Genomic DNA, 24,681 nt, shown 5'->3' on the forward strand with positions numbered 1-24,681 from the left:
GAAACCCTCCTTTGTGGGTTCTATTAAATAAAGAATAACACATACAAAGTCACATTGGTGCTGTGAGAAGTTTATTTAGAAACCCCTACAGAGTGCATGAAGCTGTCAATGACCATGACTCTCCAGGTACAAAGTGAATCTTATAGAAGCATTTTAATACTCAGACTGTACACATTCGTAGCTCTGTTGGTGTAGTTGGGCCACTGCACATCTGGCCAGTGACGATATCTCTCATCTTCTCCCTGTGGAACGTCTGTGCTCCAGGATCAGTAATAGTGTTTCATTTTATTTCTTTGATGACTTAGGATAGAACAGTGCTGAGATGATATTTGCCCAGAAACTTCAGATATCCTTACCGATGCCTCAGGTGCTGTAATGTGCTCTTCGGCTAAGTTCTTGTGCAAAATTCAGGTTTTCCTTTAAGGGATTTCAATCGATCAGTATAGCAATGGATAGTCCCACCCACACGCTGGGTCTGGAGCACTTTTATCAAAGTATACATTTCTGTGTTACATCTTTGTCTTTCTTCAGGAATGGCCAGGAATTTTAGTGTGACAAAAAACTAATTTAGCAGCCTGTAATGTAGGCTATATTGACCAAGTCCATTAACTTGCTTTAAAAATACATTCAAGGCAGCAACGTCGCTCAAACAGTAGGTGACATTTAACAAACCTCCTTTGCTAACCTTTTTTGAAGTAAGTGAAGGGAAAATTAAAAGGGCACTGTAGCCCAGTAGGCTGTAATAATGCTAATCTGAAAAGCGACACTGCACCATTACGGGCTCCCAGCCCTTCATCATGCCCTGTAGGTGGCAGCTGCCTGAGATTTTTTGGTTCCTTGTGACAGAATTCTGGAGGACTGAGCTCTGACCTTTCAAGATATTTTGTCTTTGAAAACCTTCCAAGCCTCGCTTTTATTGACGTCAGTCAACATCCGTTAAGGTTTAGAGCCATTTCCTTACAGCAGATATTTTCAGAGACAATGCCATTCCTTTGCTCTGCTTGCAGCTGGAAGATGGCTGGTACAGATGCCCACGGCTTGTACATTCTCTTTCTTCCACTTTCTCTTTTTACAGACAGATAGAAGCACTACAGGCCCTTCTGCTCTTATATGAGCATGAGAAGATTCACCTTCATTGGCAGAAAGAATGTTCAAAACATTTGGGATCCCTCTCTGGGAGCAAAGGAATGTCTCTGGTACCAGGAGAAGGTATTTCCTCTACCAGTGTTCCTCACAAGAGACAACAAGAAAAGGAAAGACCAGCGCAATTCCTGGTTGACCTTGGGAAGTTCAGAGTCTGGAAGAGATACTGCTCCAACATGTTTACTATAAAAGGCTGGTTCAATATTGACAGCACATTTAGCGTCAAAGAGGAGGTGACATTCGACGTTGAGGGACGCTGCAACATCGAGACATCATTCAACATCAGAATTCACAGAATCCACTGCTTCTGTGCAGAAAACTGTGAATGTGCTTAAAAGAGTGAAGTACAGAGTCTCCTTTGAATATTCCAGAGCCAACTCACCAACGAGGCAGTTTTCTCCGATGGTGACTCCAGACTCCCCATCGCTACCACATTTGCTTTTTTTGCCCTCCACCACCTCTGCCTTTCCATCTACCTCGGCCTTCACTACCACCAGTGATCCCTATGGGAGCCATCCTCACCCAGAGCTCCGGCTACGGTTCCTATGGAACTGTGGCCTCTTCACAGGTCTAGGCCAAGGTCACATTCCTGAAATTGGTCTTGCTGTTCCAGATCTAAACGATCAAGACCTTCTTCTTCTATGAGTTGTTCCAGACACAGATGACTACCCAGATCATGCTCTTCATCTTCTGCATCCTTAACACTCTCTGGGAGGCACTCTCCTATACTGACGGATTTCACCGATAGGCAACAATAACACTTTTCAAGAGGTCTTTATAAGAGATGTGAATAAACTCAGTCATCCTTTTCCAGCAACTATGTCAACTACTTCGGCCATCTTTCAGATGTTGCATCAACAGTTTGTCTCAAAGCATCTGCTTCCGCTAACTCCTCATTTAATGGAACTAGCCATGGACCTTTTCCTTGCACCAGGGTTTGTCAAAACAGCTTCTTCAAGGCGTCAAAAGAAGCACAGCCTCCAGTGAAGGATCCACTGCTACTCTCAGCGGCTTGGAAATACCACTCCATTGTCCCACCGGATAAAGAGAGCAAAACGTCTGATTCCATGGGAAGAAGAATGTGTAACCTCTCTGTCACTACAATGTAAACTGCATGTGACACAGTTTTCTAAGGCAACTATGATGGGTCATTCTGGAACTCCTTACAATGATTTATAAACAACCTGCCCTAAGGATCACTGTGATGATTTCTAGGAAATCATGAATGGGTGGCATGATGGTTTTCAACAGCGTCATTAGTGCTGTAGGATACACATCTATCTTGGCAAATCAGGGTTGCTGTTATGGCCATGCCTTACCGAGATCATCCTGTCTAAGACTCACAATTCTTAAACCGGAGGTTCAACGGAGAATTCTGGTCCTGCCTTTCTTGGGGAACACCTTGTTCAACTCTCATGCAGATAGTGACTTGTCCAGATTGAAAACCAAGCTGGAAACCGTGGAAGCAGTGGGCCTTGAAACAAGAAGGAAGCATAAGAAACACTCTTATAAGCCATAGGATCACCTCTGTTCTCCACAGTGGGCTCAGACCCCTCAGTGGTGACAGGGCAACAGCAACACTAAAGGCAGGCCTAACACTGGTAAAGCCACCAGTCCAGAGGTGGAGAAGGTCACCAACCATTTGCACTAGACTCTAACTCTCTAAATCTGCCCTAAAACAAAGCAGCAACTCTCCACTTTCCCTTCTTCTTTGACACACTGTGGTGGCGTGGGGAGCATCTCAACCTTTCTGGAAGAGTGGGAAGCCATCACCAACAACATGTGGGTTGTGAATCTTGTTCTGAATGGCAAATCCACCAAAGAAGTCATCCCCGCTATTTTGGGAACAACTTCAGGAAGAAGTCCCCATCCCCATCATCTTGCAAAAATAAGCCGTGGAGAAGGTCCCTTCTCCCAGAATGGATTGTTAATGTATTCATTCTGCTTTCTGGTGAAAAAGAAGGGCCCCAAAAATAAACTCAGACCCGGGCTAGATGTAAACCTGGTGACAAAATGTTTACGGAAAGAGAAGTTGAGAATGCTGGTGTTATACCAGCTCTTTCCCCCAGCTTCATCAGTAGAATTGGCTATACTCCATAGCCCTTCAAGTTACCTACTTTCATGTACTCAAAGCCAAGAAACATTGCACGTTTGTAAGATTTGTGATAGCATGCGAACATTACCAGTACAAGGCCTTTCCTTCTGTCATGAAATCTGCATCATGGACGTAGCAGAATATCGCAGGAAGATCTTTGTCTATGTGTTTCTAGATGACCAGCTGATCAAGATGTCAACTTTACAGCAAGCTTGTCAGCACTGAGTGATTTTATTTTCCCATCTCACCCTTATAGGATTATGGTCATGAAAAATCCAACTCTACCCGATTCATTCTCATTACCTGAAAGTAGTCCTGGACACATACACTACTGAGTGTAGACAGTGATGCAAATATCACCTCTGCTGGGATCAATGACCTCCTGTATTTTCCTCATTCCAATGTATACTCCCAATTGAGGCCATTGCAACAATGTCTGGAAGATCAGTGGTGCCCGTTCTCTAACAACTGGAAGGACAAGCTCATCCTGACTCCTCAAGCTACACAATCTTTTAGTTGGTGATATCACCCAGAGAATGAGACCCGGAGGCTGGAATTGTGCATCAACTCTTCAATGCCGCACTTGCAGCAATTAAAAATAGTAACATGACATCATAAAACAAGCAAACTACAAAGCAACCTAGGCCCTGCACTCCAGCCGCAGAGCCTGACTCTCGGTCCACTCCGCACCTCCCTGAACTTCCCAGAGCTGGAGAGACGCCCACCCGCCCCCCCCTCCTCACACCCCCACCCCAACTGAAGGAATTCTGAGGCAATGCACCTCATCTTTGAGTGACTGGACCCTTCAGGGGAGCCTTTGGGCCCCAGGGGTTTGGGGGGTGCCCTGTCTGGATTTCCACTGGAGGGTTCGCCCTCAGCCCCAGTCGGGCCCTCTTGATCTGGACCGACTCCGGTTGCGACCATCCGTGGCTGAGACAGTGCCTCCTTTCATCGACAGGCACTGTAAGGAGTATGACTGGGGGGGATCTGAGGGTCCCCAGGGGTACCCTAATTCCCTGGAAGAACTTTTTTTTCCCAAAGATAACTGGTATGAGGATTTGGCTGATGCCAGTGAGCTGGGCACCTCACCAGACATTGGCCTGGTAGCCTCCTAGTGTGGCTACGGAGGAAGGAGCTTCTTTCTCTGTGGTGGTGCTGAGGTCCTCATTCTCACACTATCCTTGGTAGAAGTCAGTGCTTGAAATGAAAAAATACAAGTGCAGGTACTCTGTATTAGAGTACCTGCTTGTTTCTGAGAAGTGCCGGTACTCTCCAATTAAAAGTATTATGCTTTTCTTGAGAAGAGCAGGTACTGTCCCTCTCAAAATAAAAAAGTGCTGGTACTCAGTACCGGCCCATTTAAAGCACTGGTAGAAGTCAAGACCAATGCCTTGACGGAGGTGCTTCAACAAGGGGTATCCCTTACAGAACCCATCCTTCTCTTCAGGGAAGCCCTCTATGATGTCTTGCTCAGGTCTGGGCCAAGCCCTCCATGGGCACTACTGTACATAGAACTTTCACACGTCGCCACCGTCCCTCTTCAGGGGACCCAGCTTTCCTCACTCATGACCCCTGAGATCCTGGTGGTTCAGTCCTCAACATCCAAGGTAAACCTTGGTGCGTTCTGTGCATCTCCATCAAACAGGAAATCCAAGAGGCTGGATGCCTTTGGAAAAAGGATTTTCACTTTCACTAACCGTGCACTGCAGTTGGTAACCACAGTGTATCTTCTGGGTTGATGTAGCCACACTGTATAGGATTTATTTGCACAAGTGCTGCCTATGGTCTCTGATGAGGCCCAAGCCATCCTGACCCAGGCTTTCGCCAATGTCAGGGGCGCTTCAAAGTTCGCTAGAAGATGAGGGCTGGACACCACAGACTTCCTGGGCAGTGCCATTGCCTCATCGTCGGCGCTCCGTCACCTTGCCTGGGTAAGATCAACTGGCTTCTCGGGGGATGTCCAGGTAGCCGTAATGGAGCCGAGTGCTTCAAGGAGAGTAGGGTCACTGCCTGGATGTTTAAGTGGCAGTGACCCCACGCCAACCACACTCTTCCTTTTGCTTCTTCACGGCTACAGTAGGGGCTACCAGCCACATCCTTTTCAACCCAGCCACCATGTCCAACAGACCCTTCAATCCTTCTATGGCCGCAAATGTAGCTCCACTCATATCCTTTAGGAACCAAGGCCAGAGATCCGCTCAGTCCCTGCCCTCCCCCGCAGCTCCCAACTCTCTTTAGTGTGCCTTCCCAGGAACATAGGCACCCTGTTGGAGACAGGATCAGGCACCACCTGCCCCAATGTCAAGCCATAATCTACTTCAAATTGTTCGGCGGGGTTACTCTTTTCCATGCTCAGAAACCCTGCTGCCCCTGTCATTGTCCTCAGATCGGCTGACGGAGGATCACCTCTCCTTGCTGCGTCAGGAAGTGAAGACTGTTTTGGCTAAAGGATCTATTGAGAGGGTACATGCATCAGGAGTAGGTCTTGGTTGCTATTACAGCTACTTTCTGATTCCAGAGAATGACAGAGGCCCCTGCCCTTTGCTAGTTCTGCAACCCTTCAATGCCTTCCTGAGAAATGAGAAATTCAAGATGATCACACTCGCTTAGGTCCTGCCTGTGCTAGACCCTGGAGACCGGATGGTATCGCTGGACCTGCAGGATGCCTGTTTTCATATCCCCGTCCTGTGGGCCCATTGGCTTTACCTACTGATCATGGTGAGTTAGGAGTATTTTCAGTTTGCTGTGCTCCCCTTTGGCCTCACCAGTGTCTCTCACGTGTTCACGAAGATGATAGCAGTGGCTGCAGCACATCTTCGGAGGCCGTGGTTCCTGTCTTCCTCTCCTCAAAGACTGGTTGCTGAAGGTGGGGTCGCCATAGGCAGTCGTCCCCCCACCTCCACACTACTGCAGACCTCTTGCACTTGCTGGGATGCACCCTTTCGTTGGAGCCATGCTTGACACTGTGTAGTTCTGTGCTTTACCTCCGTAGCGGAGAGTCCAGGATATGTGGGCTATGATCTAATGTTTCAGCCTCGGTCCTGGATCCCAGTGAGTCTGACTCTGAGGCTGCTGAGTTTGATGACCGCCTGCATCCTGCTATTGAAACTTGCAAGGTGGCACATGCAGGCTCTGCTGTGGGATATGAAGTCCCAGCGGACACAGCAACAAGGAAACCTTTCCAATCAAGTCCAGATATGAGAGGAGACTGCACAGTGGTGGCTGCTGAACCAAGATTGGCAGTGGTGGCCGATGTATTGCTTCAGGGATGGGGTGGTTATCTGGGAGGGGTGGAGGCCAGAGGCCTCTAGTCTGTGGCAGAGGCTCGGCTCCACGTCAGTCTTCTGGCGTTGAGGGCAATTTGCTTGGGCTTGAAATCTTTCCTGCCCTCCATCGCCAGGAAGCTGGTCCAGGTGTTCATGGGCAACACCCCCGTCATGTGTTACTGCAACAAGCATGGGGGGGTGAGGTCATGGACCCTATACAGAGAGGCTCTGTGCCTCTGGACATGGCTGGGACCAGGATTGGATTGGTAAGGCGGTCCCTCGGGCAATGGTCGATGGGCCAGTATCTGAGTTGCAGCTATGGGCCACTTTTCTGGACAGCGTGGAGGCTGATTTGGGATGTCTGTGCAGTTCAGATGCTGCCCAATGGGGCCCCGGGAGGGCCTTACTGGGGGCAGATGGGAGTGTATGATCTCTGCTTTACCAAGGGGGCAGAGGTGTCATTCCCTGTCTCCCCCTGGGCCGGCCCTGAATGTATGTAGATTGAGCAGGCAGTGGGCCTGAGCAGAGGGCCTCACTTATATTCGGCTGTGATTCACCAGTGTGAGAAGGTAGCCTCTTTCTAGCCTTGTTACCCCCACTTTTGGCCTGTTTGTGAGTGTATGTCAGGGTGTTTGTCACTGTTTTCACTGTCTCACTGGGATCCTGATAGCCAGGCCTCAGTGCTCATAGTGAAAACACTATGTTTTCAGTATGTTTGTTATGTGTCACTGGGATCCTGCTGGTCAGGACCCCAGTGCTCATAGGTTTGTGGCCTATATGTATGTGTCACTGGGACCCTGTCACACAGGGCCCCAGTGCTCATAGGTGTGCATGTATATGTTCCCTGTGTGGTGCCTAACTGTCTCACTGAGGCTCTGCTAACCAGAACCTCAGTGGTTATGCTCTCTCATTACTTTCAAATTGTCACTAACAGGCTAGTGACCAATTTTACCAATTTACATTGGCTTACTGGAACACCCTTATAATTCCCTAGTATCTGGTACTGAGGTACCCAGGGTATTGGGGTTCCAGGAGATCCCTATGGGCTGCAGCATTTCTTTTGCCACCCATAGGGAGCTCTGACAATTCTTACACAGGCCTGCCACTGCAGCCTGAGTGAAATAACGTCCACGTTATTTCACAGCCATTTTACACTGCACTTAAGTAACTTATAAGTCACTTATATGTCTAACCTTTACCTGGTAAAGGTTGGGTGCAAAGTTACTTAGTGTGAGGGCACCCTGGCACTAGCCAAGGTGCCCCCACATTGTTCAGAGCCAATTCACTGAACTTTGTGAGTGCGGGGACACCATTACACGCGTGCACTACATATAGGTCACTACCTATATGTAGCTTCACCATGGTAACTCCGAATATGGCCATGTAACATGTCTATGATCATGGAATTGCCCCCTCTATGCCATCCTGGCATTGTTGGTACAATTCCATGATCCCAGTGGTCTGTAGCACAGACCCTGGTACTGCCAGACTGCCCTTCCTGGGGTTTCACTGCAGCTGCTGCTGCTGCCAACCCCTCAGACAGGCAGCTGCCCTCCTGGGGTCCAGCCAGGCCTGGCCCAGGATGGCAGAACAAAGAACTTCCTCTGAGAGAGGGTGTGACACCCTCTCCCTTTGGAAAATGGTGTGAAGGCAGGGGAGGAGTAGCCTCCCCCAGCCTCTGGAAATGCTTTGTTGGGCACAGAGGTGCCCAATTCTGCATAAGCCAGTCTACACCGGTTCAGGGACCCCTTAGCCCCTGCTCTGGCGCGAAACTGGACAAAGGAAAGGGGAGTGACCACTCCCCTGACCTGCACCTCCCCTGGGAGGTGTCCAGAGCTCCTCCAGTGTGCTCCAGACCTCTGCCATCTTGGAAACAGAGGTGCTGCTGGCACACTGGACTGCTCTGAGTGGCCAGTGCCACCAGGTGACGTCAGAGACTCCTGCTGATAGGCTCCTTCAGGTGTTAGTAGCCTTTCCTCTCTCCTAGGTAGCCAAACCCTCTTTTCTGGCTATTTAGGGTCTCTGTCTCTGGGGAAACTTTAGATAACGAATGCATGAGCTCAGCCGAGTTCCTCTGCATCTCCCTCTTCACCTTCTGATAAGGAATCGACCGCTGACCGCGCTGGAAGCCTGCAAACCTGCAACATAGTAGCAAAGACGACTACTGCAACTCTGTAACGCTGATCCTGCCGCCTTCTCGACTGTTTTCCTGCTTGTGCATGCTGTGGGGGTAGTCTGCCTCCTCTCTGCACCAGAAGCTCCGAAGAAATCTCCCGTGGGTCGACGGAATCTTCCCCCTGCAACCGCAGGCACCAAAAAGCTGCATTACCGGTCCCTTGGGTCTCCTCTCAGCACGACGAGCGAGGTCCCTCGAATCCAGCGACACCGTCCAAGTGACCCCCACAGTCCAGTGACTCTTCAGCCCAAGTTTGGTGGAGGTAAGTCCTTGCCTCACCTCGCTGGGCTGCATTGCTGGGAACCGCGACTTTGCAAGCTTCTCCGGCCCCTGTGCACTTCCGGCGGAAATCCTTCGTGCACAGCCAAGCCTGGGTCCACGGCACTCTAACCTGCATTGCACGACTTTCTAAGTTGGTCTCCGGCGACGTGGGACTCCTTTGTGCAACTTCGGCGAGCACCGTTTCACGCATCCTCGTAGTGCCTGTTTCTGGCACTTCTCCGGGTGCTACCTGCTTCAGTGAGGGCTCTTTGTCTTGCTGGACGTCCCCTCTCTCTGCAGGTCCAATTTGCGACCTCCTGGTCCCTCCTGGGCCCTAGCAGCGTCCAAAAACGCCAAACGCACGATTTGCGTGTAGCAAGGCTTGTTGGCGTCCATCCGGCAGGAAAACACTTCTGCACGACTCTCCAAGGCGTGGGGGATCCATCCTCCAAAGGGGAAGTCTCTAGCCCTTGTCGTTCCTGCAGTATTCACAGTTCTTCAGCCTAGTAAGAGCTTCTTTGCACCAACCGCTGGCATTTCTTGGGCATCTGCCCATCTCCGAGCTGCTTGTGACTTTTGGACTTGGTCCCCTTGTTCCACAGGTACCCTCAGTCAGGAATCCATCGTTGTTGCATTGCTGATTTGTGTTTTCCTTGCATTTTCCCTCTAACACGACTATTTTGTCCTTAGGGGAACTTTGGTGCACTTTGCACTCACTTTTCAGGGTCTTGGGGAGGGTTATTTTGCTAACTCTCACTATTTTCTAATAGTCCCAGCGACCCTCTACAAGGTCACATAGGTTTGGGGTCCAATCGTGGTTCGCATTCCACTTCTGGAGTATATGGTTTGTGTTGCCCCTATCCCTATGTTTCCCCATTGCATCCTATTGTAACTATACATTGTTTGCACTGTTTTCTAAGACTATACTGCATATTTTTGCTATTGTGTATATATATCTTGTGTATATTTCCTATCCTCTCACTGAGGGTACACTCTAAGATACTTTGGCATATTGTCATAAAAATAAAGTACCTTTATTTTTAGTATAACTGTGTATTGTGTTTTCTTATGATATTGTGCATATGACACTAAGTGGTACTGTAGTAGCTTCACACGTCTCCTAGTTCAGCCTAAGCTGCTCTGCTAAGCTACCATTATCTATCAGCCTAAGCTGCTAGACACCCTATACACTAATAAGGGATAACTGGGCCTGGTGCAAGGTGCAAGTACCCCTTGGTACTCACTACAAGCCAGTCCAGCCTCCTACATTGGTTGTGCAGCGGTGGGATAAGTGCTTGAGACTACTTACCACTCTTGTCATTGTACTTTTTATAAGAGAAAAATATACAAAACAAGGTCAGTGTATATACACATAGCCAAAAAGTTTTGCATTTCCTCTTTTCACTCTTTTCTAAGTGCTGAAAAGTACTCCTAAACTTTCAAAAAGTTCTTAAAAGTTTAAAAAGTTTTTTTCTGTCTTTCCAAAAAGTTCTGAAAACTTTTTTCTCTTTTTGTATCACTTTAACTCTCTCTAAAAAATGTCTGGTACAGGCCAAAATGTTGAACTGTCCAAAATTGCATATGATCACCTTAGCTGGAAAGGAGCAAGGAGTCTCTGCATAGAGAGAGGTTTGAGTGTAGGGAAGAATCCTTCCTTAGAACTGTTAATTAATATGCTTAGAGTACAGGATAAGGCCATAAGTGCCCAATCTGTAGAAAAAGTAGCTAATGGTTCTCAATCTGATCCAGGGACTCCACCAGGAAAAGGTTCAGGAAAGAAACTTCTCAGCCTGCCCATTACTAGACAGTCTAGCATAGTTGGTACAGAGGTTGAATCACATCATACTGATGATGTGCTCTCACATTATGCTGGTAGCCAAGCTGTTAGGGTGCCCCTTGTAAGGGACAGGTCTCCTTCTGTTCATTCCCATCATACCTCTGTATCTAGAAATGTCCCTCCCACCCACCCTGATGACAGATTGTTAGAAAGGGAGCTCAATAGATTGAGAGTGGAGCAAACCAGACTGAAGCTCAAGAAGCAACAGCTGGATTTGGATAGACAGTCTTTAGAAATAGAGAGGGAAAGACAGAAGATGGGTTTAGATACCCATGGTGGCAGCAGCAGTATTCCCCATAGTCATCCTGCAAAAGAGCATGATTCCAGGAATCTGCACAAGATAGTTCCCCCTTATAAGGAGGGGGATGACATTAACAAGTGGTTTGCTGCACTTGAGAGGGCCTGTGCTGTACAGGATGTCCCTCAAAGGCAGTGGGCTGCTATCCTATGGCTATCATTTAGTGGAAAAGGTAGGGATAGGCTCCTTACTGTGAAAGAAAATGATGCCAATAATTTTACAGTTCTTAAGAATGCACTCCTGGATGGTTATGGCTTAACCACTGAACAGTACAGGATAAAGTTCAGAGAGACCAAAAAGGAGTCTTCACAAGACTGGGTTGATTTCATTGACCATTCAGTGAAGGCCTTGGAGGGGTGGTTACATGGCAGTAAAGTTACTGATTATGAAAGCCTGTATAACACAATCCTGAGAGAGCATATACTTAATAATTGTGTGTCTGATTTGTTGCACCAGTACCTGGTAGACTCTGATCTGACCTCTCCCCAAGAATTGGGAAAGAAGGCAGACAAATGGGTCAGAACAAGGGTGAACAGAAAAGTTCATACAGGGGGTGACAAAGATGGCAATAAGAAGAAAGATGGTGAAAAATCTCAAGATAAGCATGGGGATAAGGGTAAAACCAAAGATCCCACTTCAAATCTTAAACACTCTTCAGAGGGTGGGGATAAAACAAATTCTTCCTCTTCTTCCCAACCTGCACACATTAAAAAGCCTTGGTGCTTTGTGTGTAAAAATAGAGGCCATAGGCCAGGGGATAAGTCCTGTCCAGGTAAACCCCCTGAGCCTACCACCACTAATACATCAAGCTCTAGTGCCCCTAGCAGTAGTGGTACTAGTGGTGGGACTGCTGGCAACAGTCAAGCAAAGGGTGTAGTTGGGTTCACTTATGGGTCCATAGTGGAAACTGATGTAATCAGTACCAAGACAGTTTCTGTCACACCTAGTGGCATTGGCCTTGCCACACTTGCTGCTTGTCCCCTTACAATGGATAAGTACAGGCAGACAGTTTCAATAAATGGTGTTGAGGCCTTGGCCTACAGGGACACAGGTGCCAGTTTCACTTTGGTGACTGAAAACCTAGTGCCTCCTGAACAACACATCATTGGACAACAGTATAAGATTATTGATGTCCATAACTCCACTAAGTTTCTTCCCTTAGCTATAATTCAGTTTAGTTGGGGTGGAGTTACTGGCCCTACGCAGGTGGTGGTATCACCTAGTTTACCTGTAGACTGTCTCTTAGGTAATGACCTAGAGGCCTCAGGTTGGGCTGATGTAGAGTTTTATGCCCATGCAGCCATGCTGGGCATCCCTGAGGAATTGTTCCCTCTCATTTCAAGTGAAATGAAAAAGCAAAGGAGAGAAGGCCTGAAAACTCAGGATCCCTCTCCATCAACAGGTAAAAAGGGTATCACAGTATCCCCTAACCACCCTACCATTCAGGATACTATTCCTGTGGTGGGAGAAACCTCTCCTGGGGTGGCACCTGTTCCAAGGGAATCATCAGCTGGCAAAGCTGGACTCCCTGAGGTGGAAGTACCTCTCTGTGGGATAACTAACATTGGTGAGAAAAACAGCACCATTTTAGTTAACATGGAGCATCCCTCCAACCCTCCCAGAGAAACTTTAGTGCAGAAACCCTGCACTACCTCACAATACTTAGGACAGCATCCCTGCCCTAGTGTGGAGCTCATAGGACAGCATCCCTGCCCTGCTCCAACTCAAGAGAAACAGCATCCCTGTTCTCTCTTCCAGCCAGATGGACAAAGTTTTTGCCCAGCTATGGCTTTTCTGAGACAGCATCCCTGTCTGGCATTTCCATCACTACAAATAGGTTCAGTGGACAATTCCCACTGCTGTAAACTAAAACTTACTGATAGAAACTCTGAAAATACATCTTCACATTGTTGCTTAGCTAAAAAACTTCAAACAGGGTGGTTTACATCCCCACAGGGAAGTAACCATATAGTGGATGATAAAGGGAGTAACCAGTCTATTGCAGAGCTACTCTCTACTTATCACCACTTAGACAATAAAGTCTCAACTGGCCAAGGTTAGCCTTATTGTCCTTCGTTTGGGGGGGGGGGGTTGTGTGAGAAGGTAGCCTCTTTGGAGCCTTGTTACCCCCACTTTTGGCCTGTTTGTGAGTGTATGTCAGGGTGTTTGTCACTGTTTTCACTGTCTCACTGGGATCCTGATAGCCAGGCCTCAGTGCTCATAGTGAAAACACTATGTTTTCAGTATGTTTGTTATGTGTCACTGGGATCCTGCTGGTCAGGACCCCAGTGCTCATAGGTTTGTGGCCTATATGTATGTGTCACTGGGACCCTGTCACACAGGGCCCCAGTGCTCATAGGTGTGCATGTATATGTTCCCTGTGTGGTGCCTAACTGTCTCACTGAGGCTCTGCTAACCAGAACCTCAGTGGTTATGCTCTCTCATTACTTTCAAATTGTCACTAACAGGCTAGTGACCAATTTTACCAATTTACATTGGCTTACTGGAACACCCTTATAATTCCCTAGTATATGGTACTGAGGTACCCAGGGTATTGGGGTTCCAGGAGATCCCTATGGGCTGCAGCATTTCTTTTGCCACCCATAGGGAGCTCTGACAATTCTTACACAGGCCTGCCACTGCAGCCTGAGTGAAATAACGTCCACGTTATTTCACAGCCATTTTACACTGCACTTAAGTAACTTATAAGTCACTTATATGTCTAACCTTTACCTGGTAAAGGTTGGGTGCAAAGTTACTTAGTGTGAGGGCACCCTGGAACTAGCCAAGGTGCCCCCACATTGTTCAGAGCCAATTCACTGAACTTTGTGAGTGCGGGGACACCATTACACGCGTGCACTACATATAGGTCACTACCTATATGTAGCTTCACCATGGTAACTCCGAATATGGCCATGTAACATGTCTATGATCATGGAATTGCCCCCTCTATGCCATCCTGGCATTGTTGGTACAATTCCATGATCCCAGTGGTCTGTAGCACAGACCCTGGTACTGCCAGACTGCCCTTCCTGGGGTTTCACTGCAGCTGCTGCTGCTGCCAACCCCTCAGACAGGCAGCTGCCCTCCTGGGGTCCAGCCAGGCCTGGCCCAGGATGGCAGAACAAAGAACTTCCTCTGAGAGAGGGTGTGACACCATCTCCCTTTGGAAAATGGTGTGAAGGCAGGGGAGGAGTAGCCTCCCCCAGCCTCTGGAAATGCTTTGTTGGGCACAGAGGTGCCCAATTCTGCATAAGCCAGTCTACACCGGTTCAGGGACCCCTTAGCCCCTGCTCTGGCGCGAAACTGGACAAAGGAAAGGGGAGTGACCACTCCCCTGACCTGCACCTCCCCTGGGAGGTGTCCAGAGCTCCTCCAGTGTGCTCCAGACCTCTGCCATCTTGGAAACAGAGGTGCTGCTGGCACACTGGACTGCTCTGAGTGGCCAGTGCCACCAGGTGACGTCAGAGACTCCTGCTGATAGGCTCCTTCAGGTGTTAGTAGCCTTTCCTCTCTCCTAGGTAGCCAAACCCTCTTTTCTGGCTATTTAGGGTCTCTGTCTCTGGGGAAACTTTAGATAACGAATGCATGAGCTCAGCCGAGTTCCTCTGCATCTCCCTCTTCACCTTCTGATAAGGAATCGACCGCTGACCGCGCTGGAAGCCTGCAAACCTGCAACATAGTAGCAAAGACGACTACTGCAACTCTGTAACGCTGATCCTGCCGCCTTCTCGACTGTTTTCCTGCTTGTGCATGCTGTGGGGGTAGTCTGCCTCCTCTCTGCACCAGAAGCTCCGAAGAAATCTCCCGTGGGTCAACGGAATCTTCCCCCTGCAACCGCAGGCACCAAAAAGCTGCATTACCGGTCCCTTGGGTCTCCTCTCAGCACGACGAGCGAGGTCCCTCGAATCCAGCGACACCGTCCAAGTGACCCCCACAGTCCAGTGACTCTTCAGCCCAAGTTTGGTGGAGGTAAGTCCTTGCCTCACCTCGCTGGGCTGCATTGCTGGGAACCGCGACTTTGCAAGCTTCTCCGGCCCCTGTGCACTTCCGGCGGAAATCCTTCGTGCACAGCCAAGCCTGGGTCCACGGCACTATAACCTGCATTGCCCGACTTTCTAAGTTGGTCTCCGGCGACGTGGGACTCCTTTGTGCAACTTCGGCGAGCACCGTTTCACGCATCCTCGTAGTGCCTGTTTCTGGCACTTCTCCGGGTGCTACCTGCTTCAGTGAGGGCTCTTTGTCTTGCTGGACGTCCCCTCTCTCTGCAGGTCCAATTTGCGACCTCCTGGTCCCTCCTGGGCCCTAGCAGCGTCCAAAAACGCCAAACGCACGATTTGCGTGTAGCAAGGCTTGTTGGCGTCCATCCGGCGGGAAAACACTTCTGCACGACTCTCCAAGGCGTGGGGGATCCATCCTCCAAAGGGGAAGTCTCTAGCCCTTGTCGTTCCTGCAGTATTCACAGTTCTTCAGCCTAGTAAGAGCTTCTTTGCACCAACCGCTGGCATTTCTTGGGCATCTGCCCATCTCCGAGCTGCTTGTGACTTTTGGACTTGGTCCCCTTGTTCCACAGGTACCCTCAGTCAGGAATCCATCGTTGTTGCATTGCTGATTTGTGTTTTCCTTGCATTTTCCCTCTAACACGACTATTTTGTCCTTAGGGGAACTTTGGTGCACTTTGCACTCACTTTTCAGGGTCTTGGGGAGGGTTATTTTGCTAACTCTCACTATTTTCTAATGGTCCCAGCGACCCTCTACAAGGTCACATAGGTTTGGGGTCCATTCGTGGTTCGCATTCCACTTCTGGAGTATATGGTTTGTGTTGCCCCTATCCCTATGTTTCCCCATTGCATCCTATTGTAACTATACATTGTTTGCACTGTTTTCTAAGACTATACTGCATATTTTTGCTATTGTGTATATATATCTTGTGTATATTTCCTATCCTCTCACTGAGGGTACACTCTAAGATACTTTGGCATATTGTCATAAAAATAAAGTACCTTTATTTTTAGTATAACTGTGTATTGTGTTTTCTTATGATATTGTGCATATGACACTAAGTGGTACTGTAGTAGCTTCACACGTCTCCTAGTTCAGCCTAAGCTGCTCTGCTAAGCTACCATTATCTATCAGCCTAAGCTGCTAGACACCCTATACACTAATAAGGGATAACTGGGCCTGGTGCAAGGTGCAAGTACCCATTGGTACTCACTACAAGCCAGTCCAGCCTCCTACAACCAGTGTGAAATAATCAGTGCACAAAGAGTCCTGGCAGCATTTGCAACTTATTTGTCTCTGAAGAAAACATGCCTCAGTTAGACAAAGCTTCCCCTTCTTTTCATAATAATTAAAACACTGGAGAATGTTTTGCGTAAAGATGCAATCTGCAAATGTGTGCCACGTTTCTTCGGGTACCAAGGCCTATTTTGCATCCCAGTCCAACCCTGGCTGGAATGTCAGGACATTTTTCTTATCGTACATCTGGCAGGATTTCTAAACATCGGCGTGGACAAAGCCGGCCGTCAGTGCCTCATGGACCATGAATGGCATTTGCACCTGGCGGTTGCTTGAGGTCTTTTCCACAACTGGGGAGAACCTTGTCTCGGCTGCCGGAGACAACACGGCAATGTCAGTACTTCTGTGGGAGTATGGGACTCCTATGTGCCTTTTCGCTGCTACCTGTCCTCCCCAGAGCTCTGAAGAAAGTCAGGCCCGTCATCCTAGTGGCTCCGGATTGGGCAATGAGAGTATTGTATCCAGAACCTCTGAGCATGAGCATTGGTCCTCCGATCAGGCTGCCGTTTTGGGAGGATCGCCTTGTTGCAGCAAGAAGGGAGGATTCTGCACCTGAACCTGCGCACTCTCCAGTTTTATGTGTGGAGATTAAGCAGCAACAGTTGAAAGTTTTCAACCTCTCTCCCGAAGTCTGTGATGTCACTATGGCAGCTGTGCGTCCATCAACAAAGACCATATACACCTATCGCTGGGACAAGTTTGTTGCTTGGTGCGCTGCGAAACATAGTGACCCGGTTTCTACACCCCTGTCCAAAGTGTTGGTGTGTGTTTTGTCCTGAAAGGTCTTCAGCACATGTTCCTCTCAAACATTTTCCTATGACCCAATGGGACCTTAGTGTGGTTTGACCTTCCTGATGTGCTCCCCTTTCAAATCCATGCACAGTTGTCCTCTCCGACTGCTGACACTCAAGAGAGTTTTCTTACTGGCAATCACATTGGTTAGGAGGGTAAGTGAGTTAAAGGCTGGGTCTGTCCAATGTCCGTACACAGGCTTGTTTCCAAATAAACCTGGTTCTCTAAGCGTGCCTCTTTTTTGCTGAAGGTGGTGACATATTTCCATTTCGACCAAAGCATCACTCTTACCTGTTCTTTCACCTAAAATGTGCCATTGTTTCCACAATTGGCACACCCCTGGCACACAGATAAGTCCCTTGTAAAAGGTACCAGTGGTACCAAGGGCCCTGTGATCAGGGAAGGCCCCTAAGGGCTGCAGCATATGTTGTGCCACCCTAAGGGACCCCTCACCTAACACATGCACACTGCCATTGCAGATTGTGTGTGTTGGTGGGGAGAAAAAGGCAAAGTCGACATGGCATCCCCCTCAGGATGCCATGCACACAAAATACTGCCTGTGGCATAGTTAAGTCACCCCTCTAGCAGGCCTTACAGCCCTAAGGCAGGGTGCACTATACCACAGGTGAGGGCATAGCTGCATGAGCAATATGCCCCTACAGTGTCTAAGTCCATTCTTAGACATTGTAAGTACAGTTGTGGCCATATTAAGTATATGGTCTGGGAGTTTGTCAAAAACGAACTCCACAGCTCCATAATGGCTACACTGAATACTGGGAAGTTTGGTATCAAACTTTTCAGAATAATAAACCCACACTGATGCCAGTGTTGGATTTATAAAACAATGCACACAGAGGGCATCTTAGAGATGCCCCCTGTATTTTACCCAATTGTTCAGTGCAGGACTGACTGGTCTGTGCCAGCCTGCTGCTGAGAGACGAGTTTCTGACCCCATTTGGGGAGGGCCTTTGTGCTCTCTGAGGACAGAAACAAAAGCCTGCTCTGGGTGGAGGTGCTTCACACCTCCCCCCTGCGGGAACTGTAACACCTAGCAGTGAGCCTCAAAGGCTCAGGCTTCGTGTTACAGTGCCCCAGGGCACTCCAGCTAGTGGAGATGCCCGCCCCCTGGACACAGCCCTCACTTTTGGCGGCAAGTTCAGGGGAGATAATGAGAAAAACAAGGAGGAGTCACCCACCAGTCAGGACAGCCCCTAAGGTGTCCTGAGCTGAGGTGACCCCTGCCTTTAGAAATCCTCCATCTTGATTTTGGAGGATTCCCCCAATAGGAATAGGGAAGTGCCCCCCTCCCCTCAGGGAGGACGAACAAAGAGGGTGTAGCCACCCTCAAGGACAGAAGCCATTGGCTACTGCCCTCCCAGACCTAAACACACCCCTAAATTCAGTATTTAGGGGCACCCCAGAACCTAGGAAATCAGATTCCTGCAACCTAAGATGAAGAAGGACTGCTGACCTGAAGCCCTGCAGAGAAGACGGAGACACCAACTGCTTTGGCCCCAGCCCTACCGGCCTGTCTCCCCACTTCGAGAGAAACTGCAACAGCGACGCGCCCCCCAGGGTCCAGCGACCTCTGAAGCCTCAGAGGACTACCCTGCATCTAAAAGGACCAAGAACTCCCGAGGACAGCGGCCCTGTTCCAAAGAAACCAAAACTTGCAACAAAGAAACAACTTTAAAAGGACTCCACGTTTCCCGCCGGAAGCGTGAGACTTTCCACTCTGCACCCGACGCCCCCGGTTCGACCTGTGGAGAAACAACACTACAGGGAGGACTCCCTGGCGACTGCGAGCCCGTGAGTAGCCAGAGTTGACCCCCCTGAGCCCCCACAGCGACGCCTGCAGAGGGAATCCAGAGGCTCCCGCTGACCGCGACTGCCTGCTTCAAAGAACCCAACGCCTGGTAAAGACACTGCACCCGCAGCCCCCAGGACCTGAAGGATCCGACCTCCAGTGCAGAAGCGACCCCCAGGAGGCCCTCTCCCTTGCCCAGGTGGTGGCTACCCCGAGGAGCCCCCCCCTTGCCTGCCTGCAACGCTGAAGAGATCCCTTGATCTCTCATTGAAAACCATTGAAAACCCGACGCGTGTTTGCACACTGCACCCGGCCGCCCCCGCGCTGCTGAGGGTGTACTTTTTGTGCTGACTTGTGTCCCCCCCAGTGCCCTACAAAACCCCCCTGGTCTGCCCTCCGAAGACGCGGGTACTTACCTGCTGGCAGACTGGAACCGGGGCACCCCCTTCTCTCCATTGAAGCCTATGTGTTTTGGGCACCTCTTTGACCTTTGCACCTGACCGGCCCTGAGCTGCTGGTGTGATAACTTTGGGGTTGCTCTGAACCCCCAACGGTGGGCTACCTTGGACCCAAAACTGAAACCTGTAAGTGACTTACTTACCTGTTAAAACTAACATTACTTTACCTCCCCCAGGAACTGTGAAAATTGCACTGTGTCCACTTTTAAAACAGCTTATTGTGTTTTATGTAAAAAGTATACATGCTAATGAAATGATTCAAAGTTCCTAAAGTACTTACCTGCAATACCTTTCAAATGAGATATTACATGTAGAATTTGAACCGGTGGTTCTTAAAATAAACTAAGAAAAGATATTTTTCTATAACAAAACCTATTGGCTGGATTTGTCTGAGTGTGTGTTCCTCATTTATTGCCTGTGTGTATGTACAACAAATGCTTAACACTACTCCTTTGATAAGCCTACTGCTCGACCACACTACCACAAAATAGAGCATTAGTATTATCTCTTTTTGCCACTATCTTACCTCTAAGGGGAACCCTTGGACTCTGTGCATGCTATTCCTTACTTTGAAATAGCACATACAGAGCCAACTTCCTACAGTCTCTATCTAAGAAAATGCCTACAAATGGTTTGAGATGTCTTAATGTTTTCATTACCCTTCTTTTCTTATATCACAGGGGCTAGAAGTTAGTTTCGGAGTCCGTTAGGATACGTCTTTACAAGAGTATTAACAAGTAGTCATTTTCAATAAATGTAATTTTTGAACTTTGTCTTTATTTACTTCTGTGGCTTTTGGTCCAGTTTTACAAGGGTCATAGCATATTTTTTATTTGTAGCACGTGGTAAGTTGTGGTAATTCATCACTCACTGAAAGAATGACCACCTTCAAATTATGATGCACTGTTTTGGTGCCTTTAAATAATGTATTGCCATTGCTTTTCACAGGTATTTGACGATGTTGAGAACATTCTCTCTATAGAGCTCCCCAAGGCTAGCATTGACGCCCCCCTGCTACAGGTGAGCTGGTGTCCATACTGTTAGCCATGAGCATCCTTAGCAACATTGGGCAGATTCTTCTTTTGGGAGGGGGTGAGTGAAGGGCTTGTAAATATGAGAGTGATCTTTGGAAATAGTCAGGTGCTCGTAGAGAATATGTAGAGAGGAGGATGTGTGGAGACCATAGACATGTTTTAAGGTCAAGGAAGGCCCATTTGTGGGGAAAGCTTATGGAAACTTAATTAGAGTCACTATGGAGATAGATAATGTACCAAAGCATCAGACAGACAAGTATTCACATGGAGAGGAAGGTACCAAGAAAGACAGAGTGAAGAACTGGGGAAGAAGCTTTGAAAGCTGTTTGGGTAGACAATCGAACTATGGCAAGTTAGCAAAAGAGAACATGCTCCCATCCAATCAGAGGCAGAGCTGAAGATTATATATGTTGATGCCCTATGGATAGCTGTAAGGTTTCAATGTTTAACCATTGGTGTTTCTGGTATAAGCTTGCCTAAGATTGCACATTTGACTATGGTGGGCAGGAGGAACATGAAGCCTAGGTTAAGCAGTCATAGACGCCTTTATAAAGCAATAAAACAATTTAGCTAGCTCTTTCTACGTCCAGTTGTAAATGGTTCTCAGTTCTGCAGAATGGACCGGTTGTGATCAGAAACTTGTTCACACGGCACCCTTCTAAAATGTAAAGATAATCTTGAATTGGGCTGCCTTGAGGTTGTGAGTTCCCGTCGTGGAGGTCTGCAAAGGCCGCGCTGGAGGGTCAGCACCACAGCTTATGTTGGGGCTAATGGGGGTGTTTCCACTTCAGTTCCCTGTCTTCATTGTCTATTGTCCATCCTCTTTCAAGTCTCTCTCTTCCCTTCTTTCATGTCTATCCTTTCTCTAGTTAACCTTGATAATTGCTCCCCAGGCCGCCCAATCCTTCCTCTCCTGGTTTCCCTTGACCCACCTTCCATGTACATTTACTTGCCAACTTGCACACCTCTTTCCCTAATGCAGTCTTTCTCTGTCTCACTTCAAGTATCTTCTTGTGTTACTCTGTCTTGATTCCTCTCTGCTTTCTTGTCCCTACCCTTCTAACCTTCCCTCTCCTAGCCTGTTAGTACCACTTTCCTGGTATCTTGCCACCCCAGGGTCTACCCTTCTTTTCCTTGTTTTCCTAGACCCCCTTTTTGTAATCCGTTGGGGTTTTCTTTACCTGATTCCACCTATGAAGTTCCCTTTCCTAATTCAACTCAACAATTTCTACTCTGGCCTCTCTCTCAACCTTCACTATTTAAGTGCTGTTCAACACTTCCTTCAGTACCTTATATTTTGTCATCTAATTTGTGAGTACCGTCCCTTCCGCCTCCCTCTCCTTGCCCCGCGCCTTCATGATTGTATCGTCTGGCACTTGAGTTGTATCATCTTAACCTATTGTGGACTGCAGTGTCTATTGCTCTGTGTGTTTCATGTTCCCAACAAGGAGATATCTTTGTAATACAGTGACTGGTCCATTCTCTTCCCAGGAGGAAGTGCTAAAGATCCCAAACCAGGAGGCCCTCCTGCAGGAGCTATGCGCATCTAGGAGCTTGCCAGCAACAAGGAATATACAGGCACTGATTGAACAGGCCTATGCAGAGGTGGACAATCTCTGTGTCCAAGAGAAACCTGGATCTAGCAAAGAGCATCTCTAGCCACCAAAAGAAGCAGTGCCGAACATGTCAGCTATCAGTGAGCAGGGCCATGCTCCCAAAACAATCAGCATTACTATTCTTTCCTACAGAAAAATCCACTCCCTAAGCCACCACCCCACTAATGTCCGAATGCGGAAACTGTGGAACACCTTCTATAAGTAGCCACATTCATATTATCTCCCAACTGGAGAAGGTAAGTCCTTGTTCCTAAATCCACCAGGTTTTGCTACATTCAGAAGACTAAGACAAGCACAGCATAGCTCCTAAAACACTATACCAGAACTATTGTCACGCACAAAGATTGGGTGCAAGGCCTGGTCATAAAATCAAGAGATGTTCATCTTTCCCTGCTGGTGAACTGCATTGCCCAACTATTAAATTCAACAGCAGCACTAATCTCCTACTGCTTGGGTACAGTGTATGATTCTAGAACCAAACCAACAGAGTTACCAACAGGCACATCCTAAAGGTGGCCGCTGTACAGTTCCAATGGCCGGATCCTAAACCCTGGGCCTTGAAACACTTTCCTAACCTAATTCTGAGACCCTTGAGATGTGACCCTCTAACAGGTAGTGTATGTCCCAGATGGCAGACATTTGGTATTTCAACTCTCTCCAAACTAGCGGATGCTTTGTGTAGTGCCCTTCCGAAGGCATTACACCCTGCTAATGCATGATCACACCGCCAGCATCATTGTGTTTGCATTCCCCTATGCACAAGATTTTGCACTTCTTGCCTTTTAAGCCACCAAATATGAACATTACCCTAAGGACTCGTCTAATGCTCATGTCATGCGCATTTCATATATTGTATTCCATTTTTCCCACCAGTTTTGATTGGGGAGAAACTCCATGCAGGAAAAGGCTGTTAGTACATACTGATGAATTGCAGGGCCCACAAAGACGCTCGAACCACATCAATTTTACCTTCCACTGCAGCGCCTACTTACCAAAAAGTAGGCACTGAATTGTTGTTCTTCGCTTCTTCGTTGTTCTCTAGCTGGCAGGGCCTGGGGTAGTAAGCAATGTGCTGACTTTACCCAGGAGTAATTTTCTACTGCCCCTTCTCACGCTGCTGTGACTTGCATCTCTTCTTGTCGAGTGGTATCAAGCTGCCTCCTAGGGTGAAGCACTCAGTGTTGGTCAGTCTGGTTTTTATTCTTCACAAAGCATTGCCTCTCCATGGGTGATTGCAAAGACCTTCACATTAATATGTAAACTCACAGAAAATATCCAAACTGCAACTGTTCACATGAATATCTGCTGTATTTCCATCAATCTAGTTCTGTTTCATTTTGCGTATGGAGTTGGTGTTATCAAAGAACATCTCTTGTGCATGAAGTCTCTCTGTCTTTCTCTCTTACTTCCCTAGCAACCACAGTTTTCACAAGCAAACATTTGGCTTTGGAGCTGTGGTATAAACAGTGGCATCATTCGACTTCCTGTTCACAGAAGAGGTGCCCGCCCAAATGGACCAGTTAACTGCCAAGTTTATAATGCTTTTCCATCTGATTTAAATAGATTTTCGTATCTGACCTCAATACAAAAAGGCAATTTTTCTGGTTGGTGTGTGTGGTTCAGTTGTGTTACTGGGCTGGTAGATGGAAATTGATTGACGTGTGCCTTCTCGAACGACACTGGGTTGACATTATTATATAGTTGTTATTAGGACATGCTAATGGGGTGAACCATTCTGTACACATTGTTCATTTTAGAAGATTATAGAATGTATGTTGATGTTATGATAGTTAAGCTGCGTAGTGTTAAGATTGATTCATAGATTTACTTTGTCTGTTGTTAACTATGTTAAATTGATTATTGTGAATCTGATAACATTGAAAATAGCTTTACCAGAGAAACTAGTTACAATGATAATGTTTTGTGAATATGTATATACTGTACATTACATTTGAGAATATTTCAAAATGCTGTAAGTTGATGTAATATGTAAGTGTTTATATATGCCTTGCTTAATGAAATAAATAAGCAATATTATTACCGACTGTATAATAAATACTCCTGTCCTTAAGAGGATTGCATCAAAGGAAGTAGAGGGGCCTAAGGAACACTGACACTTAGAAAACTTGGCTCCAAGTGGGATTTCAGAAATTTTAACAGATGTTTCTAAGTAGAGGGTAGTTATGTTTGTTATGTTTTTTTTTTAGGGGTATTAGGAGTATAAAAGAAACAGAGAGAACTAGAATGATATGTGCAAGGCCCCCACAGGGGTTGATTATGATGTTACTGTAAGTACTGTGGTGTGATTGTTCAGATTGTTTAATGTGTTTATAAAATATTAATAAAAATGTATGTTATAGTTACAATATGGACGCCGGTTTTAGAAATTATTTGAGAAAGTATTTCTGACCTACGCAATAATTTTTGGGGATGAGTTCCACGAATATTGAAAAACTATCTTAATTTAATAAAGAAACCCCTCTGTAGGATAATAAATTATAAACAAGAGGACAAATAATTGAGATTGCGTAATAATTCCATGGTCCCCTTGTTTATATGGATCACTGTAAGATGATTATTGAGTGAGTCTTGTCTGTACC

General features: G+C 47.4%; 1 protein-coding gene across 1 annotated transcript in view; it reads left to right on the top strand.

Annotated features, from left to right (window-relative positions):
• CENPQ (centromere protein Q) overlaps positions 1–24,447 on the top strand; it is an 81,334-nt gene extending 56,887 nt beyond the window's left edge. Inside the window, exons 9-10 of the mRNA XM_069232869.1 lie at positions 20,380–20,451; positions 21,957–24,447. Coding sequence (XP_069088970.1) covers positions 20,380–20,451; positions 21,957–22,124 — 240 coding nt within the window. The 3' untranslated portion in view covers positions 22,125–24,447. The remainder of the gene's footprint in view (positions 1–20,379; positions 20,452–21,956) is intronic.
• The last annotated feature ends 234 nt before the right edge of the window (positions 24,448–24,681 follow it).

Source organism: Pleurodeles waltl, chromosome 4_2, assembly GCF_031143425.1.
Source record: "Pleurodeles waltl isolate 20211129_DDA chromosome 4_2, aPleWal1.hap1.20221129, whole genome shotgun sequence".
Lineage (NCBI taxonomy): Eukaryota > Metazoa > Chordata > Amphibia > Caudata > Salamandridae > Pleurodeles > Pleurodeles waltl.